General features: G+C 39.4%; 1 protein-coding gene across 1 annotated transcript in view; it reads right to left on the reverse strand.

Annotated features, from left to right (window-relative positions):
• SRD5A2 (steroid 5 alpha-reductase 2) overlaps positions 1–19,275 on the reverse strand; it is a 42,224-nt gene that overhangs the window by 10,152 nt on the left and 12,797 nt on the right. The window contains exon 2 of the mRNA XM_036119132.2: positions 1,398–1,561. Within this exon, the coding sequence (XP_035975025.1) occupies positions 1,398–1,561 (164 nt within the window). The remainder of the gene's footprint in view (positions 1–1,397; positions 1,562–19,275) is intronic.

Below are 19,275 nucleotides of genomic sequence, written 5' to 3' on the forward strand. Positions count from 1 at the left end.
GGGTCTTCCATGTAGACCTTTTTTAAGTTTTATTTATTTAAGTAATCTCTACACCACATCGGGGGCTCAAACTCACGACCCCAAGATCAAGAGTCGCTCGCTCCACCAACTGAGCCAGCCAGGGTCCCCCATTTAGATTTTTTTTAAACGAAATTATTAAGTTTCATGATTCAAAGGGCAAAATCATATTGAAAGAGAAGTTCTGCCTGCCATCCATTATCTTTCCTCCAGACCTACAGGTCATCTTTTTAAAATTAGTTTCTTTTATCAATCCGATATTCCCTTTTCCAGTTTTATACACACACACACACACACACACACACATTTTCCTTCCATCCTTTCCACATGAAAAGTAGCATTCTAGATACACTGTTCACACTTTATTTTTATTTAACCACATATTCTGGAGATACTTCACAGGAACACAGAGATCTTCCTAGTTTTTGTTTTGTTTGTTTGTTTGTTTGTTTCTGGGGCTCCAGAGCACTCCATTGTGTGCATGTATCAGCATTCATACGACCAATCCTCCAGTCATTTGTGTTTTCAAACGTTCCCTCTGACTGCTGTGTGCAGAAGGGGCTATTGAAGGCCGGTACCGGCGGCAGGAAGCTTAGTGTGAAGGTCACTGTGGCGGTCCCAGCAAGAGGCCATCACGGCTCAGACCAGATCGGAGGCACAAGGGAGAAGTGAGCCCTGTGGGTACATGTTATGGAGCTAGATGCAGCCATACTAAACTGACAGAGAATTTGATGTGTAATGTAAAGAGAGGAATTAAGGGTAATCCCAGCATTTTGGTTTAAGCCAAAATAATATACAAACGATTGAACCTTCCCGACTTGAGTTCCTCTTGCAGATAATGAAAAAAAAAATTCAACAGTGTTTTCTACTATGTTAGATAAAATGGTCAGGAAAAGTGTCTTTGAGGAGGTACAAATGGTTAGACACCTAAATAAAGTGAGGGACCAACCTCCATGAGTATATGTGGACAGAACGTTCTAGGCAGAGGGAACAGTCTGAACAAAAGCTCTGGGGCAGGACCAGCTTGACCATTTCAGGCCCAGCAGGAAGGCCACTGAGGCTACAGCACAGTCACTGGACGGAGGCAAGAAATGGGGTGGGGAAATCGGGCAGGACCAACAACATTTAGGCATCACAGGTATAGGCAGTGATAAGGAATTCGTCTTTTATCCCGAGAGTAGCAGAAATGTACTGGAGGATTCTGAGGTGGGGAGTGACATGATTTTCAAAGAGCTCTCTGGCTGTTTTATAGAGAAAAGAGCGGAGTAGCAGGGAGAGAAGAGGAGAATGGAATTCACTGCGGGGTAATTGCAGTGGGTGGGGGGGAGGTGCTGGGGATTTAGGCGGGGTGTGGGTAAGAAGTGGCCAGGTTTACTTACCCAGGCTAAACCGTACGTCTGTGTACCACTCAGCAGGGTATTCAGCACAGTAAATCAGATAGTAGGCTTGGAGCAGTCCATTTCCCATGCAGAAGACAAACCCTCTGACAAGAAACGCAACTGGGAAAGGCCTCCCTCTAGTGAGCAATGAGTAAACAAAGGTCCTGAGATAGATGGGAAAGAAATGTCAGGATGCAGCGTTTAAAAAGAAAAAAAAAAAATCAAACAATGAGATGAAACAACAATTATATCAAACCCATTTTTAAGGGGCATCTGGGTGGCTCAGTCGTTAAGCATCTGCCTTCAGCTCAGGTCATGATCCCAGGGTCCTGGGATCGAGCCCCGCATCAGGCTCCCTGCTCAGCGGGGAGCCTGCTTCTCCCTTTCCCTCTCCCATTCCCTCTGCTTGTGTTCCCTCTCTCACTGTGTCTCTTTCTGTCAAATAAATAAATGAAATCTTAAAAAAAAAAAAACCCATTTAAAAAATCATTTCCCTTGAACTTATGCAAAAAAGAACATTACTCCTCCATAGAGCAATCCTTTATGCTATTATTTGTCTTGCTTCATTAAAGGCCATAGTAGTCACCATTTATTACCTTATTTTATTCTCAAACCAGCCTTGAAAGGTAAATTTCATCTCCATCCAGTAGTTAATAAATTCAATCCTATGAGCCCACGATTGGAGCTCAGCTTTTTATCAATCTACAACCCAGATGACACTGGAGAAAGGGAGAGCCTCGCTTGCCCCTGCAGTGGTGGGATGACATTTTGATAGCAGCCATTCCACCGTACAGCTTACTAATTGTCGCTCTGATATGATTTAATTACCGATATTGTGGCATTTCCTAGGAAGTGGACCGCAGAATCTCTCGAGAAAAGAAAGATATTCCTCTAACTGTTAGGAAGCATGGAATCTAGAGGAAGCTAGGAAAATAGGATTAAAAATATATAAACAGCCTCAAAATAAGATTTGCCCAAGACATAATGCTAAATACTAGAAATCAACTACATTTTCTTTATAATTTTTCTTCTTTTATGGTGCACTATTACAATCATACAGGTGAGTTCATAAACCTACGTGAATAGTTTAATGCATAACTATTAAATAAACACCCATATAGTCACTAAACAAGTCAAGAACTAGAACATTCCCTTCACCCCCAGAAGCCTCCCTCTCTATTCACCATACCACTATCATCCCAGAGCTAACCACCATCCTGATTTTTGTAAAAGTCACTTCCTTTTGCTTCTTTACAATTTTACCACATTTGGATTTATGCCTAAAAATATAGTTTATTTTGTTCATTTTTAATTCCATATGAATGGAGTCATATTCTATGATTCTTAGAGTATCCATTAATGTCTTATTTCTTTAACTCATCATATTTCTCAGATTCAAGCATGTTGTTGCATATAAGCTACAGTTCATATGTTTTCATTGTTATTACCATTAGGTATGAATATACCACATATGTTTATCTATTTTACTCTGATGGATATTTGGGTTGCTTCCAAAGTCTTGTAACCTCTCAGAGCTATTTCCCCATTCTTTAATGATTTTACATTTTATGTTTAAACCTTTGATACATCTGGAATTTCTTTTGTTGTAAGAAGTTAGGTAAGACTCCAACTTAATGTTTTTCCTAATGCTAGTAAACTTACTAAATTCTTTTCTTTCACTGACATGCACTCTCATTGGTATTACATACTAATTTATCATAAAAATTGGTTCTTTTTCTAGACTCTTGATTCTGTCCCATTGATCTATTTATTGTCAGTACTACACTGTCTTAATAATTGTACTTTTAATATATGTCTTAATACTAGGTGGGGCAGGGGCACCTTAGGCTCAGGTCATGATCCCAGGGTCCTGGGATGGAGCCCGGCATCGGGCTCCCTGCTCAGCAGGGAGTCTGCTTCTCCCCCTCCCTCTGCTCCTGCACTCTCTCTCTCTCTCTCTATGTCAAATATATAAATAAATAAAATCTTTTAAAAAAAATTAGGTGGAGCTCTTTTTTTTTAAGTAAACTCTACTCCCAACCTGGGGCTCAAACTCACAACCCCAAGATCAAGAGTTGCATGTTCTACTGACTGAGCCAGCCAGGCATGGGGGTGGGGAGGCTATTCTTATATCATTACCAATTTTGAGGATTTTCAATTTATTCTTAATTACTTATTTCTTCATGTGAACTTTAAAACCAATTTACGAAACACCCCCTCCCAAATTTTAGAAATACTCTTAAGTATAAAAATTAATTAAGGGAGTGAAATAGTAGGAGGACCTCCAAGAGTTCACCCCTCCATAAAAGCAAAAAAAAAAAAAAAAAAAATCAGAATCAACTTTTTCAAAACTCAGTGTCAGCCAAAGGCTTACAGCGACGTGGGGAGCATTTAAGCAAGAGAATGTCTGGCTCTCGGGAAGGGCAACAAACATTGTGGCATTTTCATTTACCCTAGTCCCATTTCCCACTTTCCAGCTTGGCAGAACCTGAAAAGTAACAGCCCACATTCCCAGGATTGGAGGGAGGAAAATGGGGCTGGAACTCTTTCAAAGCCTCAATCCCAAAGAGAAATCATCGTTTAACCTGCCTGGTGGTTCCCTAGAAGACTCTGCTCAAAAGGCTAGTCTTTTCCACCTCACTCAAACACACCCAGTGTTCATGTCTTCTGCCCATTTCTTGACTTGAAATCAAGACACTTCTCTGAAGAAGACATACAAATGGCTAACAGACACATGAAAAAATGTTCATCATCCATTAGCCATCAGGGAAATTCAAATCAAAACCACATTGAGATACCACCTTACACCAGTTAGAATGGCAAAAATTGGCAGGGTAAGAAACAACAAATGTTGGAGAGGTTGTGGAGAAAGGGGAACCCTCTTACACTGTTGGTGGGAATGCAAGTTGGTACAGCCACTTTGGAAAACAGGGTGGAGGTGCCTCAAAAAATTAAAAATAGAGCTACCGTATGACCCAGCAATTGCATTACTGGGTATTTACCCCAAAGACACAGATGGAGTGAAAAGAAGGGCCACGTGCACCCCAATGTTCATAGCGGCAATGTCCGCAATAGCCAAACTGTGGAAAGAGCCGAGATGCCTTTCAACAGATGAATGGATAAAGAAGATGTGGTCCATATATACAATGGAATATTACTCAGCCATCAGAAAGGATGAATACCCAACTTTGACATCAACATGGATGGGACTGGAGGAGATTATGCTAAGTAAAATAAGTCAAGCAGAGAAAGTCAATTATCATATGGTTTCACTTATTTGTGGAACATAAGGAATAGCATGGAGGACATTAGGAGAAGGAAGGGAAAAATGAAGGGGGGGAAATCGGAGGGAGAGATAAACCATGAGAGACTATGGACTCTGAGAAACAAACTGAGGGTTTTAGAGGGGAGGGGGGTGGGGGGATGGGTTAGCCCAGTGACGGGTATTAAGGAGGGCATGTACTGCATGGAGCACTGGGTGTTATACGAAAACAATGAATCGTGGATCACCACATCAAAAACTAATGATGTACTGTATGGTGATTAACATAACATAATAAAATTAAATTAAAAAAAAACAAAAAGAGAATCATAAGAGGAAAAAAAAAAGTACCCAGTGCTAAATGTTTCTGGGGAAGGGGGAGGTTGTTGAATGTTTTACCAGTACAGTGGCCTGAGGCAAAAGATAATAGGTGGGGCAAATAACAAACCCACCAAAAAGCTTTAAAGGAAAGACGGAGGAATGCGATGCCCCTAAGGGGTTTTGAAAATCTCAGGTATATTTCCGGGAATCTAGACTGCCATGACATGCATAGGACCATGCATATGTTCAAAACAGACCTGAAAATGTCTTAAACTCTCACCTCTGATTGACCTTGAGGTTTGCCCAAGTAGCTAACGATGCTAAAAGCAGAGCTGTAAACTACGTGGGTGATTACTGAAGGAGTCTCTAACAGGCACACAGAGGCCCTTGGCAAAGACCAGGAGACATTGGTTCGAGGTGTTTACGTAAGGCTCTGTCCCATGGTTAACTGATCCTTGATCTAACCAAGCAGTGACTTCAGTGGCCACAACAATCAAGACTTCAGAGATAGGGCGCCTGGGTGGCTCAATCGGTTAAGTACCTGCCTTCGGCTCAGGTCATGATCTCAGGGTCTTGGGATGGAACCCCTGCATTGGGCTCCTTGTTCAGCGGGGAGCCTGCTTCTCCCCATGCCTCAGCCTCTGCTCCTCCCTCCACTTGTGCTCACTCTCTCTCAAATAAATAAAAATCTAAAAAAAAAAAAAGCTTAAAAACGTCCTGAGGGACACAAAAAAAGACCTGAACGAGTGCAAAGGAACCACCTGTACCCCAACAGAAGGGTAATGTCGACAACAGCCTTATAAACATATTGTTACCAAAAACAATACGTTTACTGAGCTCTTATTATTTGTCCCGTTCTAAACACTTTGCATATATTGGCTCACTTAATCCTCACAGCCCTATGAGATGGGCAGATGAAGAGTCAGACACAGTGCGTGAGGCTAGGTGACAGGGTCATACAGCTAGCAAGTGGAAGACGCCCTACAATTTAACCACAGAGTGCACCACAGCCTGAATTTTCTCTTAATTAGCTTAAATTTTGAGATATAATTCACATACCATAAAATTCACCATACTAAAGTATACAATTAAATGGTTTTTAGTAGATCCAAAAAACTGTGCAACCTTCACCGGTTTTCCATTTACCTCTATTTACTGGTTGTTTTACATATAGAAGAAGGCCTTTGATTTTTCTAATATTAATATATTAATTTTGTTCCCAATCACATCCTTAATTCCTATTTATCATAGTTTTTCAGTATATTTTCCAGGATTTCCCAGGTATATCAATATTTGCAAATAATGTTATACTCCATTCTTTAAAAGACCCTGGAAGCCTTCTCTCTCTCTCACCCTCAAAAAAAGAAGTTGGGGGCACCTGGATGGCTCAGTCAGTTAAGCACGAGACTCTAACTATTGATTTGGCCTAGGTCATGATCTCAGTGTTGTGAGATCAGCCCCAAGTGGGGCTCTGAGCTTAGTGCAGAGTCTGCTTTGAGAGTCTCTCCCTCTGCCCCTCCCCCCACTCACACTCTTTCTCTCTAAAATAAATAAATAAATCTTTAAAAAAAAGAACTAAGATTTTCTGCTAAAAGGATACAAATATAAAACCAACAAAATGTAATGTTAAATTTGGATTGGAAATATCAACATGAATTCATGACTTTTAATACTGACCCACCCAAAGACCTAGGAGTGATGACCCACCAGCAGCAATAAGCACTGGGTCTCCATTTGTAAATACTATTCTCTAAAGGAAGCAGGCCACCATGGAGAAATAGCTCATTCCAGATCAGAGGCAGGAAAAGTACAAGGTGAGACAGTTCATGGTGTTGGAAAGTAAGGAAACAATTGAAGATTAAAGGCGGGACAGGGAGGGGTGCCTGGGTGGCTCACTCTTGGTTTCGGTTCAGGTCATGATCTTAGGGTCCTGGGCTTGAGCCTTGGGTCTGGCTCCACACTCAGCATGGAGTCTGCTTGTCCCTCTCCCTCTGCTCCTTCCCCCCACCCCCACTCTCTCTCTCTCTCATAAATAAAATCTTTTAAAATAAATAAATACATAAAAAGGGGGGGGGTGGGGTTGTTGAAATTACATGGGTGCCAAGTGGAAAGGAGTTCCTCTACCCAAATCTGTAACAAACTGGGTATGGAAAAGAACGACTGTAGTTGATTGTAGACATCTGTAAACTGAGGTTAATCTTTACTACCTCGTTGGATTCTTGTAAAAATTAAATAGGATTCTGCAAGGAAAAGTGCCCAACTGCAGGATAGTTGCTGAAAAATTTGTCTTCCCATTCACACCCCATAAAGCCTTGAGGGCCTGAAGGTGGCTTACGTTCTTAAGGGGAAAGGGTCCTGGAAGGCTACAGAAAGGCTACTTTTAAAATAGTTGTTTACATCCCAGTGTGGCCCTGTCAGTGCCAAAAATGCCCCCCAAATTGGTCCTTGCATGTAGCCATGCTTCCAGATCAAATCATGTAACTGCCCCACCCTTAACTTCTGGACTTTTTAAGTCTAAATGCAAAGCCAAAACTCACTGCATCTCATCCAAAGGAGTATGTAATAACCAGAACAGGCTCACAGCTATAATAAACAACCCTAAAGTATCAGAGTTTCCACATAATAAAAGTTCGTTTCTTGCTGGTGCCCCCGTGCAATGCTGTTCAGGGCTGGTGCTCTGCTCCACAATCATTCAAGACCCAGACTCCTCCAGGGCATCCTCCTCCTCTGGTTGGCAAACAGACAGAGAGAGAGCATGGAGGAGTGTGGACAGGTTTTCCCAAGGGCCAGGCAACAGGCTGCAAGTGGAATAGATGACTTCCACCCTCACTCTTCTGCCTGCGCACCCTCCGCAACACCCCCCATGCTAACTGCAAGGGAGGCTGGGAAATGTAGCCTCGCTGGATTTCTTTGCAGGAAAAGGAAAAGAGAGTCAAGTAGCCCAAGAGGCTGACAATTAGTGCTGTGGAGGGTTGCTGGTGAGTCTCACCTTCAGATCCCACATATGCCCTGAGACTCAGTTTCCCTGGTTTGGGACCACTTTGCTTTAATTCCTTCCTACACTGCTAATGACCTTTTCATTCTTTTGTGTTTGTTCTGATACAGAGACTGATAAGTACTCTGTAAATATAAAGTTTTCTATCACTGCTAAGTAAATATTCATTTGGGGGACTCTTATTGGAAAGGGTTAACTGAAATTGCAAATCCAAATTAAACCAAAGAAACAACCTTTAAAATTACACATCTTCCATAGACCAACTCATATTTAACTAAGTCTTCTTCAAATATAAATCCTCTTGCTAAGATTATCAAGCCTATTGAAGACTTTTCACTATATGAAATTTTAGACTTCATTATCAGTCAAAATAAATTCAAACTCTATATATATAAATACAAGGTTCCCATGTATACATTTACTTGTTATGTGTAGTAATGACTCCCTCAACCCATGTACCCCTTCACCCACCACCCCATTGTTTTGCTTTCCTTTACAGCAAAACTCCTCCAAAGAGTTGTCTATACTTGCCATCTCTTTGTCTTCTCCTCCTCTTCTTTCCTCCCTCCCCTGCCATTGAAACTGATCCTGGCAAGACCACCAGAAATATCCACATTTCCATATCTAAGAGTCAATTTTCAGTTCCCTTCTTGTTTGACAATTTAATCACTCCGTCCTTCTGGAAACACTTTCTTCACTCAGCTTCTAGCACACTGCTTTCTGTTGGTTCTTCTTCTACTTTACTGATGTCTCCTCATTTTCCTTTACTGGTTTCTCACTATCTCCTTGACCTCTAAATATTAGAGTGCTTCAGGGCTCAGGACTCTTCTCTTTATTTAAAACCACTGTAGATGGGACCACATTTTAGTCGCATATCTTTGAATATCATATACAGAATGACAACTCCCAAATTTATGTCCTTGAACTCAGACTCATATAGTCAATGTCCCACTAGACATCTAGTTTAAAGGATATCTCAAACTTAATGTATCCAAACACAAACCCCTGATTCCCCACTTTTCCCAAAATCTACACTTCCCTAAGTCTGTCCCTTCTCAGTAGATGGCAAGTTCATTCTTCCAATTGCCCAGATTGAACCACTGTTGACTCTTCTCTCTCTCTCTCCCTCTCTGTTTCTTTATCTCTCTCTCTTTTTTTAAAGATTTTATTTATTTATTTCAGATAGGGAGCAAGAGAGCAGGAGCAAGGGAGCAGAGGGAGAGGGAGAAACAGGCCCCCTGCTGAGCAGGGAGCCTGACGTGGGGCTGGATCCCAGGATCCTGGGATCATGACCTGAGCCAAAGGCAGATGCTTAACTGAGAGAGCCACCCTGTCTCTTTTTCTCCATCTCTTTCTGTCTCTCTCTCTCATACCCTGCATTAAATCTATTAACAAATCCTGTCAGCTCTACCCTCAAAATATTTCCAGAATCTGACCACTTCTCACCAACTCTATCAAACAGAAAGATAATAAGAAAATCTCCAAAACTTGGGAACTTAACTGCAGACTTCCAAATAATTTATAGTTCAAAGAGGAAGCCTCAAAGGAAATCAAAAACTATAAGGAACTCATTGAAAATGAAAATTACAACATATCAAAATATATGGAACATAGCTAAATCAGTGCTGGGAGGGAAGTTTGTAGCACTAAATGCATACAATAGAAAATAGGAAAGGTCTCAAAACTCCCACCTTAAGAATCTAGGAAAAAAGAAAAGCATAACACCAAATACTGCCAAAGGAAGCAGAAGAAAGGCAGTAATAAAGATAAAGATAAAAGCAGAAATCAATGAAATTCAAAACATTAAAACAATAACTAAAACAAATAAGACAAAGAGCTATGCTTTGAAAAGATCAGTGAAATTTATATACCTTTAAAAAGACTAATAAAGAAAAAGAGAGAAGATACAATCAGGAATGAAACAGGGATTATCATTACAGAACCTGAAAACATTAAAAGAATAATAAAGAAATACTATGAACAACTCTACATGCATAAATTCGACAATTTAGATGAAATCCTTGAAAAACACAGCATCATAGCTCACCCTAATGAAATAGATCACTTGAATAGCCCTGTAACTATTAAGGAAATTTAATTCATAATTTGAAACTGCCTCCTCAAAAAAATCCCAGGTCCAAATGATTTCACTGGAGAATTCTACAAACATTTAAAGAATTAACACCAATTCTACATAACTGCTTCATTTTATAAAGCTACAATCACCCTGATACAAAAGCCAAACAAAGATAGTACAAAGAAAAAAAAAAAAAAACTGCAGACCACTAACCCCCACAAATATGAACACAAAAATATTTAACCAATTGTTAACAAACAGAATTCAGGAATATATATAAATAATTATGCAGAATGAGTAAGTGGGGTTTATTCCAGGGATGCAAGACTGGTTCAAAATTCAAAAATCAATCAATGAAATCAACTATATTATCAGAACAAAAAGAGAAATATTGTGATCATATCAGTCATTGTAAAAAAACTGTTTAATGAAGTTCAACACCCAATAATGATAAAAACTCAGAAAATAGGAATAGAGTAAATCTTCCTGAACTTAATAAAGCACATCCACAGGAAACATTATAATGAATGGTCTAAGATCATTAACAAGACAAGGATGTCTATCTATTCGCACCACTCTTACTTAACAAAGTGCTAAAAATTCTAGTCAGTACAATAAGGCAATAAAAAAAAAAAAAAAAAACACATCAGAAGGGAAGAAACAAAACTGTCCCTGTTTGCAAATGACATGACTGTCTCTATAGAAAATCCCAAAGAATATACAAAAAAACCCCAACCTCCTAATAAGTGAATTCAGCAAGTTTGCAGGATACACTATATTCAATTACATTTCTATATGTTATTAATGAACATATGGACACTGAAATTAAAAATACAAAGTAACATTTACAATAGTTCAAAAATAAAATACTGAGGTGCAAATCTAAACGAATATGCACGGGACTTGTATGGTGAACACTACAAAGCATTAATGACAGAAATCAAAGATCTAAATAAATGGAGACAGGGGCACCGGGGTGGCTCAGTTGGTTAAGCGACTGCCTTCGGCTCAGGTCATGATCCTGGAGTCCCGGGATCGAGTCCCGCGTCGGACTCCCTGCTCAGCAGGGAGTCTGCTTCTCCCTCTGATCCTCCCCCCTCTCATGCTCTCGCTCTCTGTCTCATTCTCTCTCTCAAATAAATAAATAAATTCTTTTAAAATAAATAAATAAATAAATGGAGACATACTATGTTCATGGATTGAAGGACTCAACATAGTAAAGATGTAAATTTTCTCCAAATTGATCGTGAAATTCCTATAAATTCTAGCAAGATTATTTTATAAATATAGACAACATAATTCTAAAATTTATGTTGAAAGGCAAAGGAGTTTTGATAACTAAAACTATTCTGAAAAAGAAGAATAAAGTGGGAGGAATTTGCTTACCAGATTTTAAGACCAATTGTATAACTGCAGTGATCAAACCTGTGTGGTATTGGTGGAGAGATACACACATAAATCAAGGGAACAGAGAACACAGAAATACACCTACACAAATAGGCCCAACTTATTTTTTTATAAAGGTGCAAAAGCAATTAAAAGGACAAAAGATAGCCTTTCAACCCAAAAATTCTCAGAATCTATGGCTAAGCAAAGAGGTCTTAGGCTTGACACCAAAGCACCAAAATTTTAAAACTTTTGCTCTTCATAAGACCCTGTTAAAAGGATGAAAAGAAAAGCTACATGTTAGGGGAAAAAATATTTGTAAACCACATATCTTACAGAAGACTAGAATTTAGAACATATGAAGAACTCTCAAAACTCAACATTAAAAACAAAACAAATTCAATTAGAAAGTGGGCAAAAAACATGAAGAGACATTTTACCTACAGGTATATAAAGATAGCAAATATGGACATGAAAAGATGTTCAACATCGTTATCCTTTAGGAAATGCAAATTAAAACCACCATGAGATATTATTGCAAACCTATCAGAGTGGCTAAAATAAAAACTGACAACATGAAATACTGGCAAGGATATGAAAAAATTGGATCATTCATACACTGCTGGTGGGAATGTATAGCCACTCTGGAAAACAGCTCAGCAGTTTCTTCAAAACCTAAACATGAAACTGCCATATTACCCAGAAATTGCACTTCTGGGCATTTATCACAGAAAAATAAAAACTTATGTTTTCCAACATTTTGTATTCAAATGTTTATAACAACTTTATTCATAACAAAGACTGGAAACTCAGATGTCCTTCAATTTGTGGATTATTAAAGAAACAAGTACATCCATACCATTGAATACTACTCAGCAATAAAAAGGAAAGAATTAACAATACATACAACAACCTCAATGAATGTCCAGATAGTTATGCTGATTGAAAAAGAAAAAGCCAATTTCAAAAGGTTACATGCTATATTCTGCCATTTATATAACATTGTTGAAATCACAAAAGTATAGAAATGAAGAACAGATTAATGGTTGCCAGTGATTTAGGTGGGGGTGGGAACAGGAGGAAAGTGAGTGTGGCAACATTAGGAATCCCACTGGTAATGGAAATATTCTGTCTCTTTACTATAACGAACATTCTAATATCCTGGTTGTGATACTGCAGTATAATATTGCAAAATGTTACCTTTGGAGGTAACTGGGTAAAGGTTACACATGATATCTATGTATTATTTCTAACAATTACATGTGCATCTACAATCATCTTAAAATAAAAAGTTTATTTAACAAATACATGATGTCCAAATGTATATCTGTCATGAGCATTGGTGGCTGACTTGGAGAATCAGTTTTTAACTGTGGACGTCTATAGAGAGATTCTCTTTATCTAGCTTTAGAGATAGGCCTTAAATTCTATAGGCCAGTGGCAGATATGGCTGAGTATTAAAACTACCTTACCTACTATAAACTCTTTCAGAGATTTATGAAAGCTCTCTGGAAGATTTTGATGCCACCAACCACCAACTCACCCACAGAGCAGTTCTAAGAGCTAAGCCCAAGAGATGCTCAGCTATGTGAAAGGTAACCCAGAACCTGGCATAATTCTTCAGGAAAAAAGTAATAAATAAATACTCAAGAAATATAAAAAGTACTCAGTAAATAAGTAATAGATTATTCTAAGTTTTATCCATCATCTTTCTGTTTGGTTTCTATATGGGTAACTGTGGCAAAGTGAAAATGGATGGTGAATGTACTACTTCCAAAATACCTGACTGTCTTAGTTTTTTGTTATTGCTGCACAATAAATCACCCTAAAACTTAATAGTTAAAAACATCAACAAACAGGGGTTTTCACTTACAGTTTGTATATGTCAAGGAATTCAAGAGTGACTTGGCTAGGCAGTTCTGACTCAAGGTCCCTCATGAGATTGCAGTTAAGGTATTGACCAGGACTGCAATCATAAAAGGCTTGACTGGGGCTGGAGGATCTGCTTCCAAGATGGCTCATTCATATGGCTGGAGAGTGGGTGCTAGGTGTGGGCAGGTGGCCTCATCTTCTCCGCACATGGGCCTTCTCCACATTCACTTCAACAAAGGGGAGCTTGGTTATCCTCATGCCATTGTGGTAGGCTTCCCCCAGAAGAAGCAATCCAAGATATAGTGCCAACAGAAGCTCCCTTTTTTTGTGACCTAGTCTCAAAAGTCACATACTATCACTTTGTCACATTGTATTTGTCAGAAGCAAGTCACAAATTCTGGCCCCCATCCAAGGAGAGGGTAATTGGGTACCATATTTCCAAGGAAATTGTGTCAAAATAATTCGTGGACATATTTTTAAACTACCACAATGACCTTGGCAACTTAACTCCTCCGCACCTCAGTTTTCCATTGATAAATGGAGGATAATAATGATGCCAACCTCAGAAGGTAGTTGAAACAATTAAATGGTATAATTGAATATAACTGGTACATATTAGAACTTAATGACTCTTTCTTTCCCCAACCAAAGGAATATATCAGTTTCTCTCTATAAATATGAGGGCCAGCAAAAGACCAACAGTGAAACTAGTCTTTGTGCCTTACTTAGTCTTTGTGTCTGCTCACATCATATCCCCCTTATGGGGCCCTCTCCTCCTGATTCCCTCTTTCTCTCAGGTTCTCAAGATCCCAAACATGCATGACATAGACATGCTTGGTCATACCCCAAAAGGTTTCTTTTTCCTGGAAATTTCCCAATCTTAACAGTTTTCCAATTCTCTTAATGAAACCTACCATTCTTTTGTCCCAATCCCTCAGGATGCTCTACTTCCTGTTATCTTCTAAGTGATGGCTAACCCCCATGGCCAACAACCTTTCAGAAGCAGAGTTAGCACCTGTTGTGAGTACATTTGCAACTGATCTTAGAAGACTAGGAAAGTGACACAAGTTACCCTTCTCAAAAAAAAATCTCTTACAACAAAATAGAAGATTGAAAATTAAACCCTACCCCCCTGAAAGAAAGTTGAGCCTGTCACTCATTCACGCTTCACAGGAATGCTTTAATCAAATAATAATCAGGTGGCACTCACCCTACCTAAGATCAACTTCACTGTGAAAATGAGAATTGTGATTATGAAGGAGAGATGCCATTTTGCAACTGGACATACTCAGGGAAAGGAGGACCCTAGACAGAGTTTTTCAATGTGGAGATTCCCTGTCATTGGGTATCTCCAGGGAACATGAAGGCCCTGCCTGAGTGATACGAGAAGTAGTGAGAAAAGAATGCTCAAATGAATGTGAAAGGACATTTTTCTCAAAGTCTTGTTGGTCTTGCATGTGGCAATGAAAAACATCTCCCAAGATGACTTTGGCCCATCCCCTCCACGATGGCAGACAAGGAGCAGTCAATGATGCAGGATTTCATGTTGTCTCTCCTTTGGATCTATTTGCATTTTTTACCTGGCTCTCTGGAAACATATTGCTTTAAAACAAAACAAAACATTTGAATGGTAAGAATTTCAGACATGTTTTAGGGCCCAAAGAAAAGAGTTGTAGGGGCAGATGGTTCTTTGGTACCAATCAGATTGTGTTCAAGTAGCCCTATTCTGTTTATGCACCCAGGTGACGGAAGGTCCTGATAAGTAGGCATCTATCCTGATATCCAGAGAGAGAGAGAGAGATTGCTATTGCTGAGCCAGGGAAGAATCTGAAGCTCACAGATAGGGTAATTTTCCTAGGGCCACACGAGATGGGATTCAAATGAAGGTCCTCTTTTTCAAAATAACTCACTCATTTCCAATTGGAAAGAGAAATTGTGATCATCATATACAACTGGGGGAAAAAAAAGTCCCACATGCCCCTTAAAAGAACCCAGGTTTGGTTTTCAGACATTTTAGCCCAAAGATCTATTGCATCTGTTGCATTTGCCACCTAACATTCATTCTTCCTTCTTAGAGTAACTACCTTGGATCACCTCCCCATTTTAGCCCGTGATAGGGTTCAATCTCTCCAGGCCCCTCAGCCAATCAAAATAGGGATAGCCTTATCACACTGGTTGTTTCAGAGATGGGCACATGACCCAACAAATCCTAATAAAGTTTTGCTTACATTTTTTTGAGAACTGTTCTTCGTCATGTGTCCTAGATCGGAGAGAATATAAGCTCTTAGATGCTACAGTTATCTTGCCACCACTAAAGGACAGCCTTTCTGAGAACAGAACCAGTAAAGGCAGAGCCAAGAGCTGGAGAGAGAAACCGAGTCCTGATGGTATCTTTGGAACCACTGCATCAATCTGGACCTGAAGCTGGAATTTTTCAATCATGAGCATTAATAAATTCAGGTTTTACTTCAGCCTATTTGAATAGACCTTTCTGTCACTTGGAACTGAAAGAGTCCTGATTAAAGCACAATCACACTGTTCTCTCTGAAATAAGCATCAAACTTTTCCAAATATAAAGCCAGAATTGGTGAGGGTTTTGGGTTGCATTTAATCATAAAATAGAGTTTCCCCCAATTATTCCCTTTGGAGAAGAACCCACCAAGAGGTTCTTTCCTTGTTGGAGCCTCTCTACATGCCAAAGGCATTGGGCCAACTAGTCCTCTGAGCCCTGGCTCACTTCCCTGAGTCCTTTCCAAGAAATAACAAACACTGACAATGAATAGTCACTTGTCTGTATATACAAAGATGATACCTATTATTGTAAATAATGGTTTTGGATATATGAGAGAGTGGGATGTGCAGGCCAAATGCAAAGGTGACTAAACATGGAATGAGTCAGTGATGCATCCCATCCAAGCTTACATTTTTTTATGGACCTTGTGTCATGGGTTGAATGGTGGCCCCCTAGAAAAGATGTGTCCATGCCCTAATCCCCAGAACTTTGAATATTACTTTATAACAAAAGAGTGAAGATTGTGTTATATGGCAAAAGATGTGATTAAATTAAGGATCTTGAGGTGATTATCCTGGATAGTCTTGGTGTACCCTAAATGCAATCACATGTATCCTCATACAAGAAAGGGATAGAAAAAGAGAAGAAAGACACACAGACAAAAGACAATGTGAAGACAGAGAACAGAGATGTGACCATAAGCCAAGGAATGCTGACAGCCACCAGAAGACAGAAGAGAGAAGGAATGCGAGCTTCCTGAGGGAGCAAAGCCCTGCTGACACCATGATTTCAGACTTCTGGCCTCCAGAATGGTGAGAGAAAAAAAATTTATGTTATTTTAAGCTACCCACTTTGTGGTAATTTGTTATAGCAGCTACAGGGAACTAATACACCTTGTTAGAATAATATTAGGCCATTGAAATTAATTTCAGCTCAGACATTTGGTAGGGAAATACCAACAAAGGACAACAGACAGCTAATGTTTATATAGTGCTTACTATGTTCTTTGCACACATTAACTCATTTAATCTTTATAGTTACCCTAGGAGATAGATATTATTATAATTATCCCATTTTACAGATCAGGAAACTGAGGCACAGTGAGATCAAGCTAGCTCAGGGTCACACAGCTATGAAATATCAGAGCTAGGAATTAAGTCCAGGTGGAGCTAATTCCAGAGTTTATGCTCTTGACCACTGCTCTATAGCAGTTACTATGTGGAAATTTGTCTACATCAGAGGTTCTCACTTCTGGTAGCACTTTCAAATCACTCAAAGGGCTTTAGGAACACTAAAGAGGAAGAAGCACACTGAAGACAAATTATTCATAATCTTCAGCATAGAATCCTGAACATCAGCAGTTCTTAAGAGTTCCCCCAGATGATTCTAATGTGCAGCCAGGGTTAAAAAACATTGACATAATAACCTCCAATTGCAGATTTAACTAATTTTTTTAGTTAAATGTGCCTTACTTAGTCTTTGTGCCTTACTTAGTCTTTGTGTCTGCTCACATCATATCCCCCTCATATAGGCCTCATTGGCACATATCTGTACAGAACAGTTTCCAGTATACAAAGTATACAAAGTATACAACTGAGTATACAAAGTTAGCATTGGCTAGATGTTTGGCTTCTCCAAAAGCTATGTCTACACAGAGAAATTAGAATGCAAAACCTAGCGAAAGGCCCAAGTCAATAATACCACATTGTTTTTTCCTGCAGTGGAGTAGTTGACCATTTCGTATCAAGGGCTGTACCATGGGGAAAATTCAATGTGAGGTTTCCCCAAAGGATCCTGTGACTTCTCATCTTGCTCCGACACCCTACAAGTGAGGATAGTCAGGTCCCATTGTCAAGATCCAGCAGATGTCATCTGGTTTGAATTATCTAGTGGTCATGATCCAGCAGATCTATTTAAATTATGAAAAACACTGAGATGATTAGCTCATGAAGACCTAAAATACAGCAAACTATTTTTAATTTTCTATTTATGTGTTTTTATATCTTTATATTTATGTCCTGGTAGTACTGGGAGACCCTGGAACTCACTTCTCTTTCTTTCTGCCCCTACATAGAAGTTCAATCTAAACATATGATGAATTACCAAAGTTTTAAGGAACTTTGAGGGTTCCTCTGAGTGATAGAAAGATAATCATCATTGAGGTACAATCTCCTGCAAGAGACATACTACTACTGACCACTACTTATACCCTCAAAGGTGAAAATCTGAGTATACAAAGAGAATCAGATCAACCTCTTGGCCTGAGTGACTAATAGATTAATTTGAATAACTAGTTTAACTTTTTTTGTTTAAGTTGATCAATTTGAGGTGGATTTTGGCATTGTGTAGGCATACCTGCTCAACCATTCATGCTAACTGCTCATGACCAAATAAATAAATCATAAATGGTGGCATGGGGTAGTTTTCAGCTTGAAGCACTATTATTGTAGGCTCAGGGCAAGGCATGTTCACTGTTGGACACAAATACATCATTTCTCTAAGCTGCAGTTTTGTCTCCTTTATTTCTCATTGTTTGCAAAAAGACATTTCTGGTTTTCTAATTCCAGCTGTTTGGCTTCATACTGCAGCCCAGCTTTATAGGGCTTCTCATATTGTTTGGAAACTGTTCTGTACAGATATGTGCCAATGAGGCCTATATAGTGTCATCATTCTGAGAACCTCTGAGAAGTTTCTACCTTCATACCTACATTCTACAAATATTGTCCTGGGACTTAGTAGCCCTGATCAAAGGGCACAACTTTCAAAGATGGATCTGCCTCAGTGCATCTCCCTCCTACATCTTCCATTGTTCACACTGATGAAATAAGAAAAATCCTTTTCTGGGTTCTCTGTGGCAGAATTTACCATGTGAAAGTTTCAGACCTGTCATTCGTGAGCACCTGCTGATATCTCCCACACTCTATCCCCCGCCTTATAATCTTAGGGCCACCTTGCCAGCAATAGCTACACGGAGCCACGTAACTCCTGTAAAGGAAGTCACCATTCTCCTATCATGCTTAGCTCTCCACAAGTTTAGAAACTTATAACATGGGACCTAAAGGTCATTGCACATTAAGCCTGAGGACGGAAAAAGCAATAGGGTTAAATGAAGAAAAAAAGGAAACTGTTATGGATGAAATGTTTGTGTCCCCCAAAAATTCATGTTAAAATCTAATCCACAATGTGATGGTATTTGGAGATGGGGCCTTTGGAGGTAATTAGGTCATGAAGGTTGAACCTTCATGAACAGGATTAGTGCCCTTATAAAATGAGGCCAGAGAGCTAACTCACCCTATTTCCACCATGTGAGGATACAACAGGAAGTCAGCCATCTGAAACCCAGAAAAGGGCCATCACCCAAATTGGACCTTGCTGGCACCATGATCTTAGACTTCCAGCCTCCAGAACGTGAGAAATAAATTTCTGTTGTTGATAAACCACCCAGATTATGGT

This window comes from Halichoerus grypus, chromosome 10 (assembly GCF_964656455.1).
Source record: "Halichoerus grypus chromosome 10, mHalGry1.hap1.1, whole genome shotgun sequence".
Lineage (NCBI taxonomy): Eukaryota > Metazoa > Chordata > Mammalia > Carnivora > Phocidae > Halichoerus > Halichoerus grypus.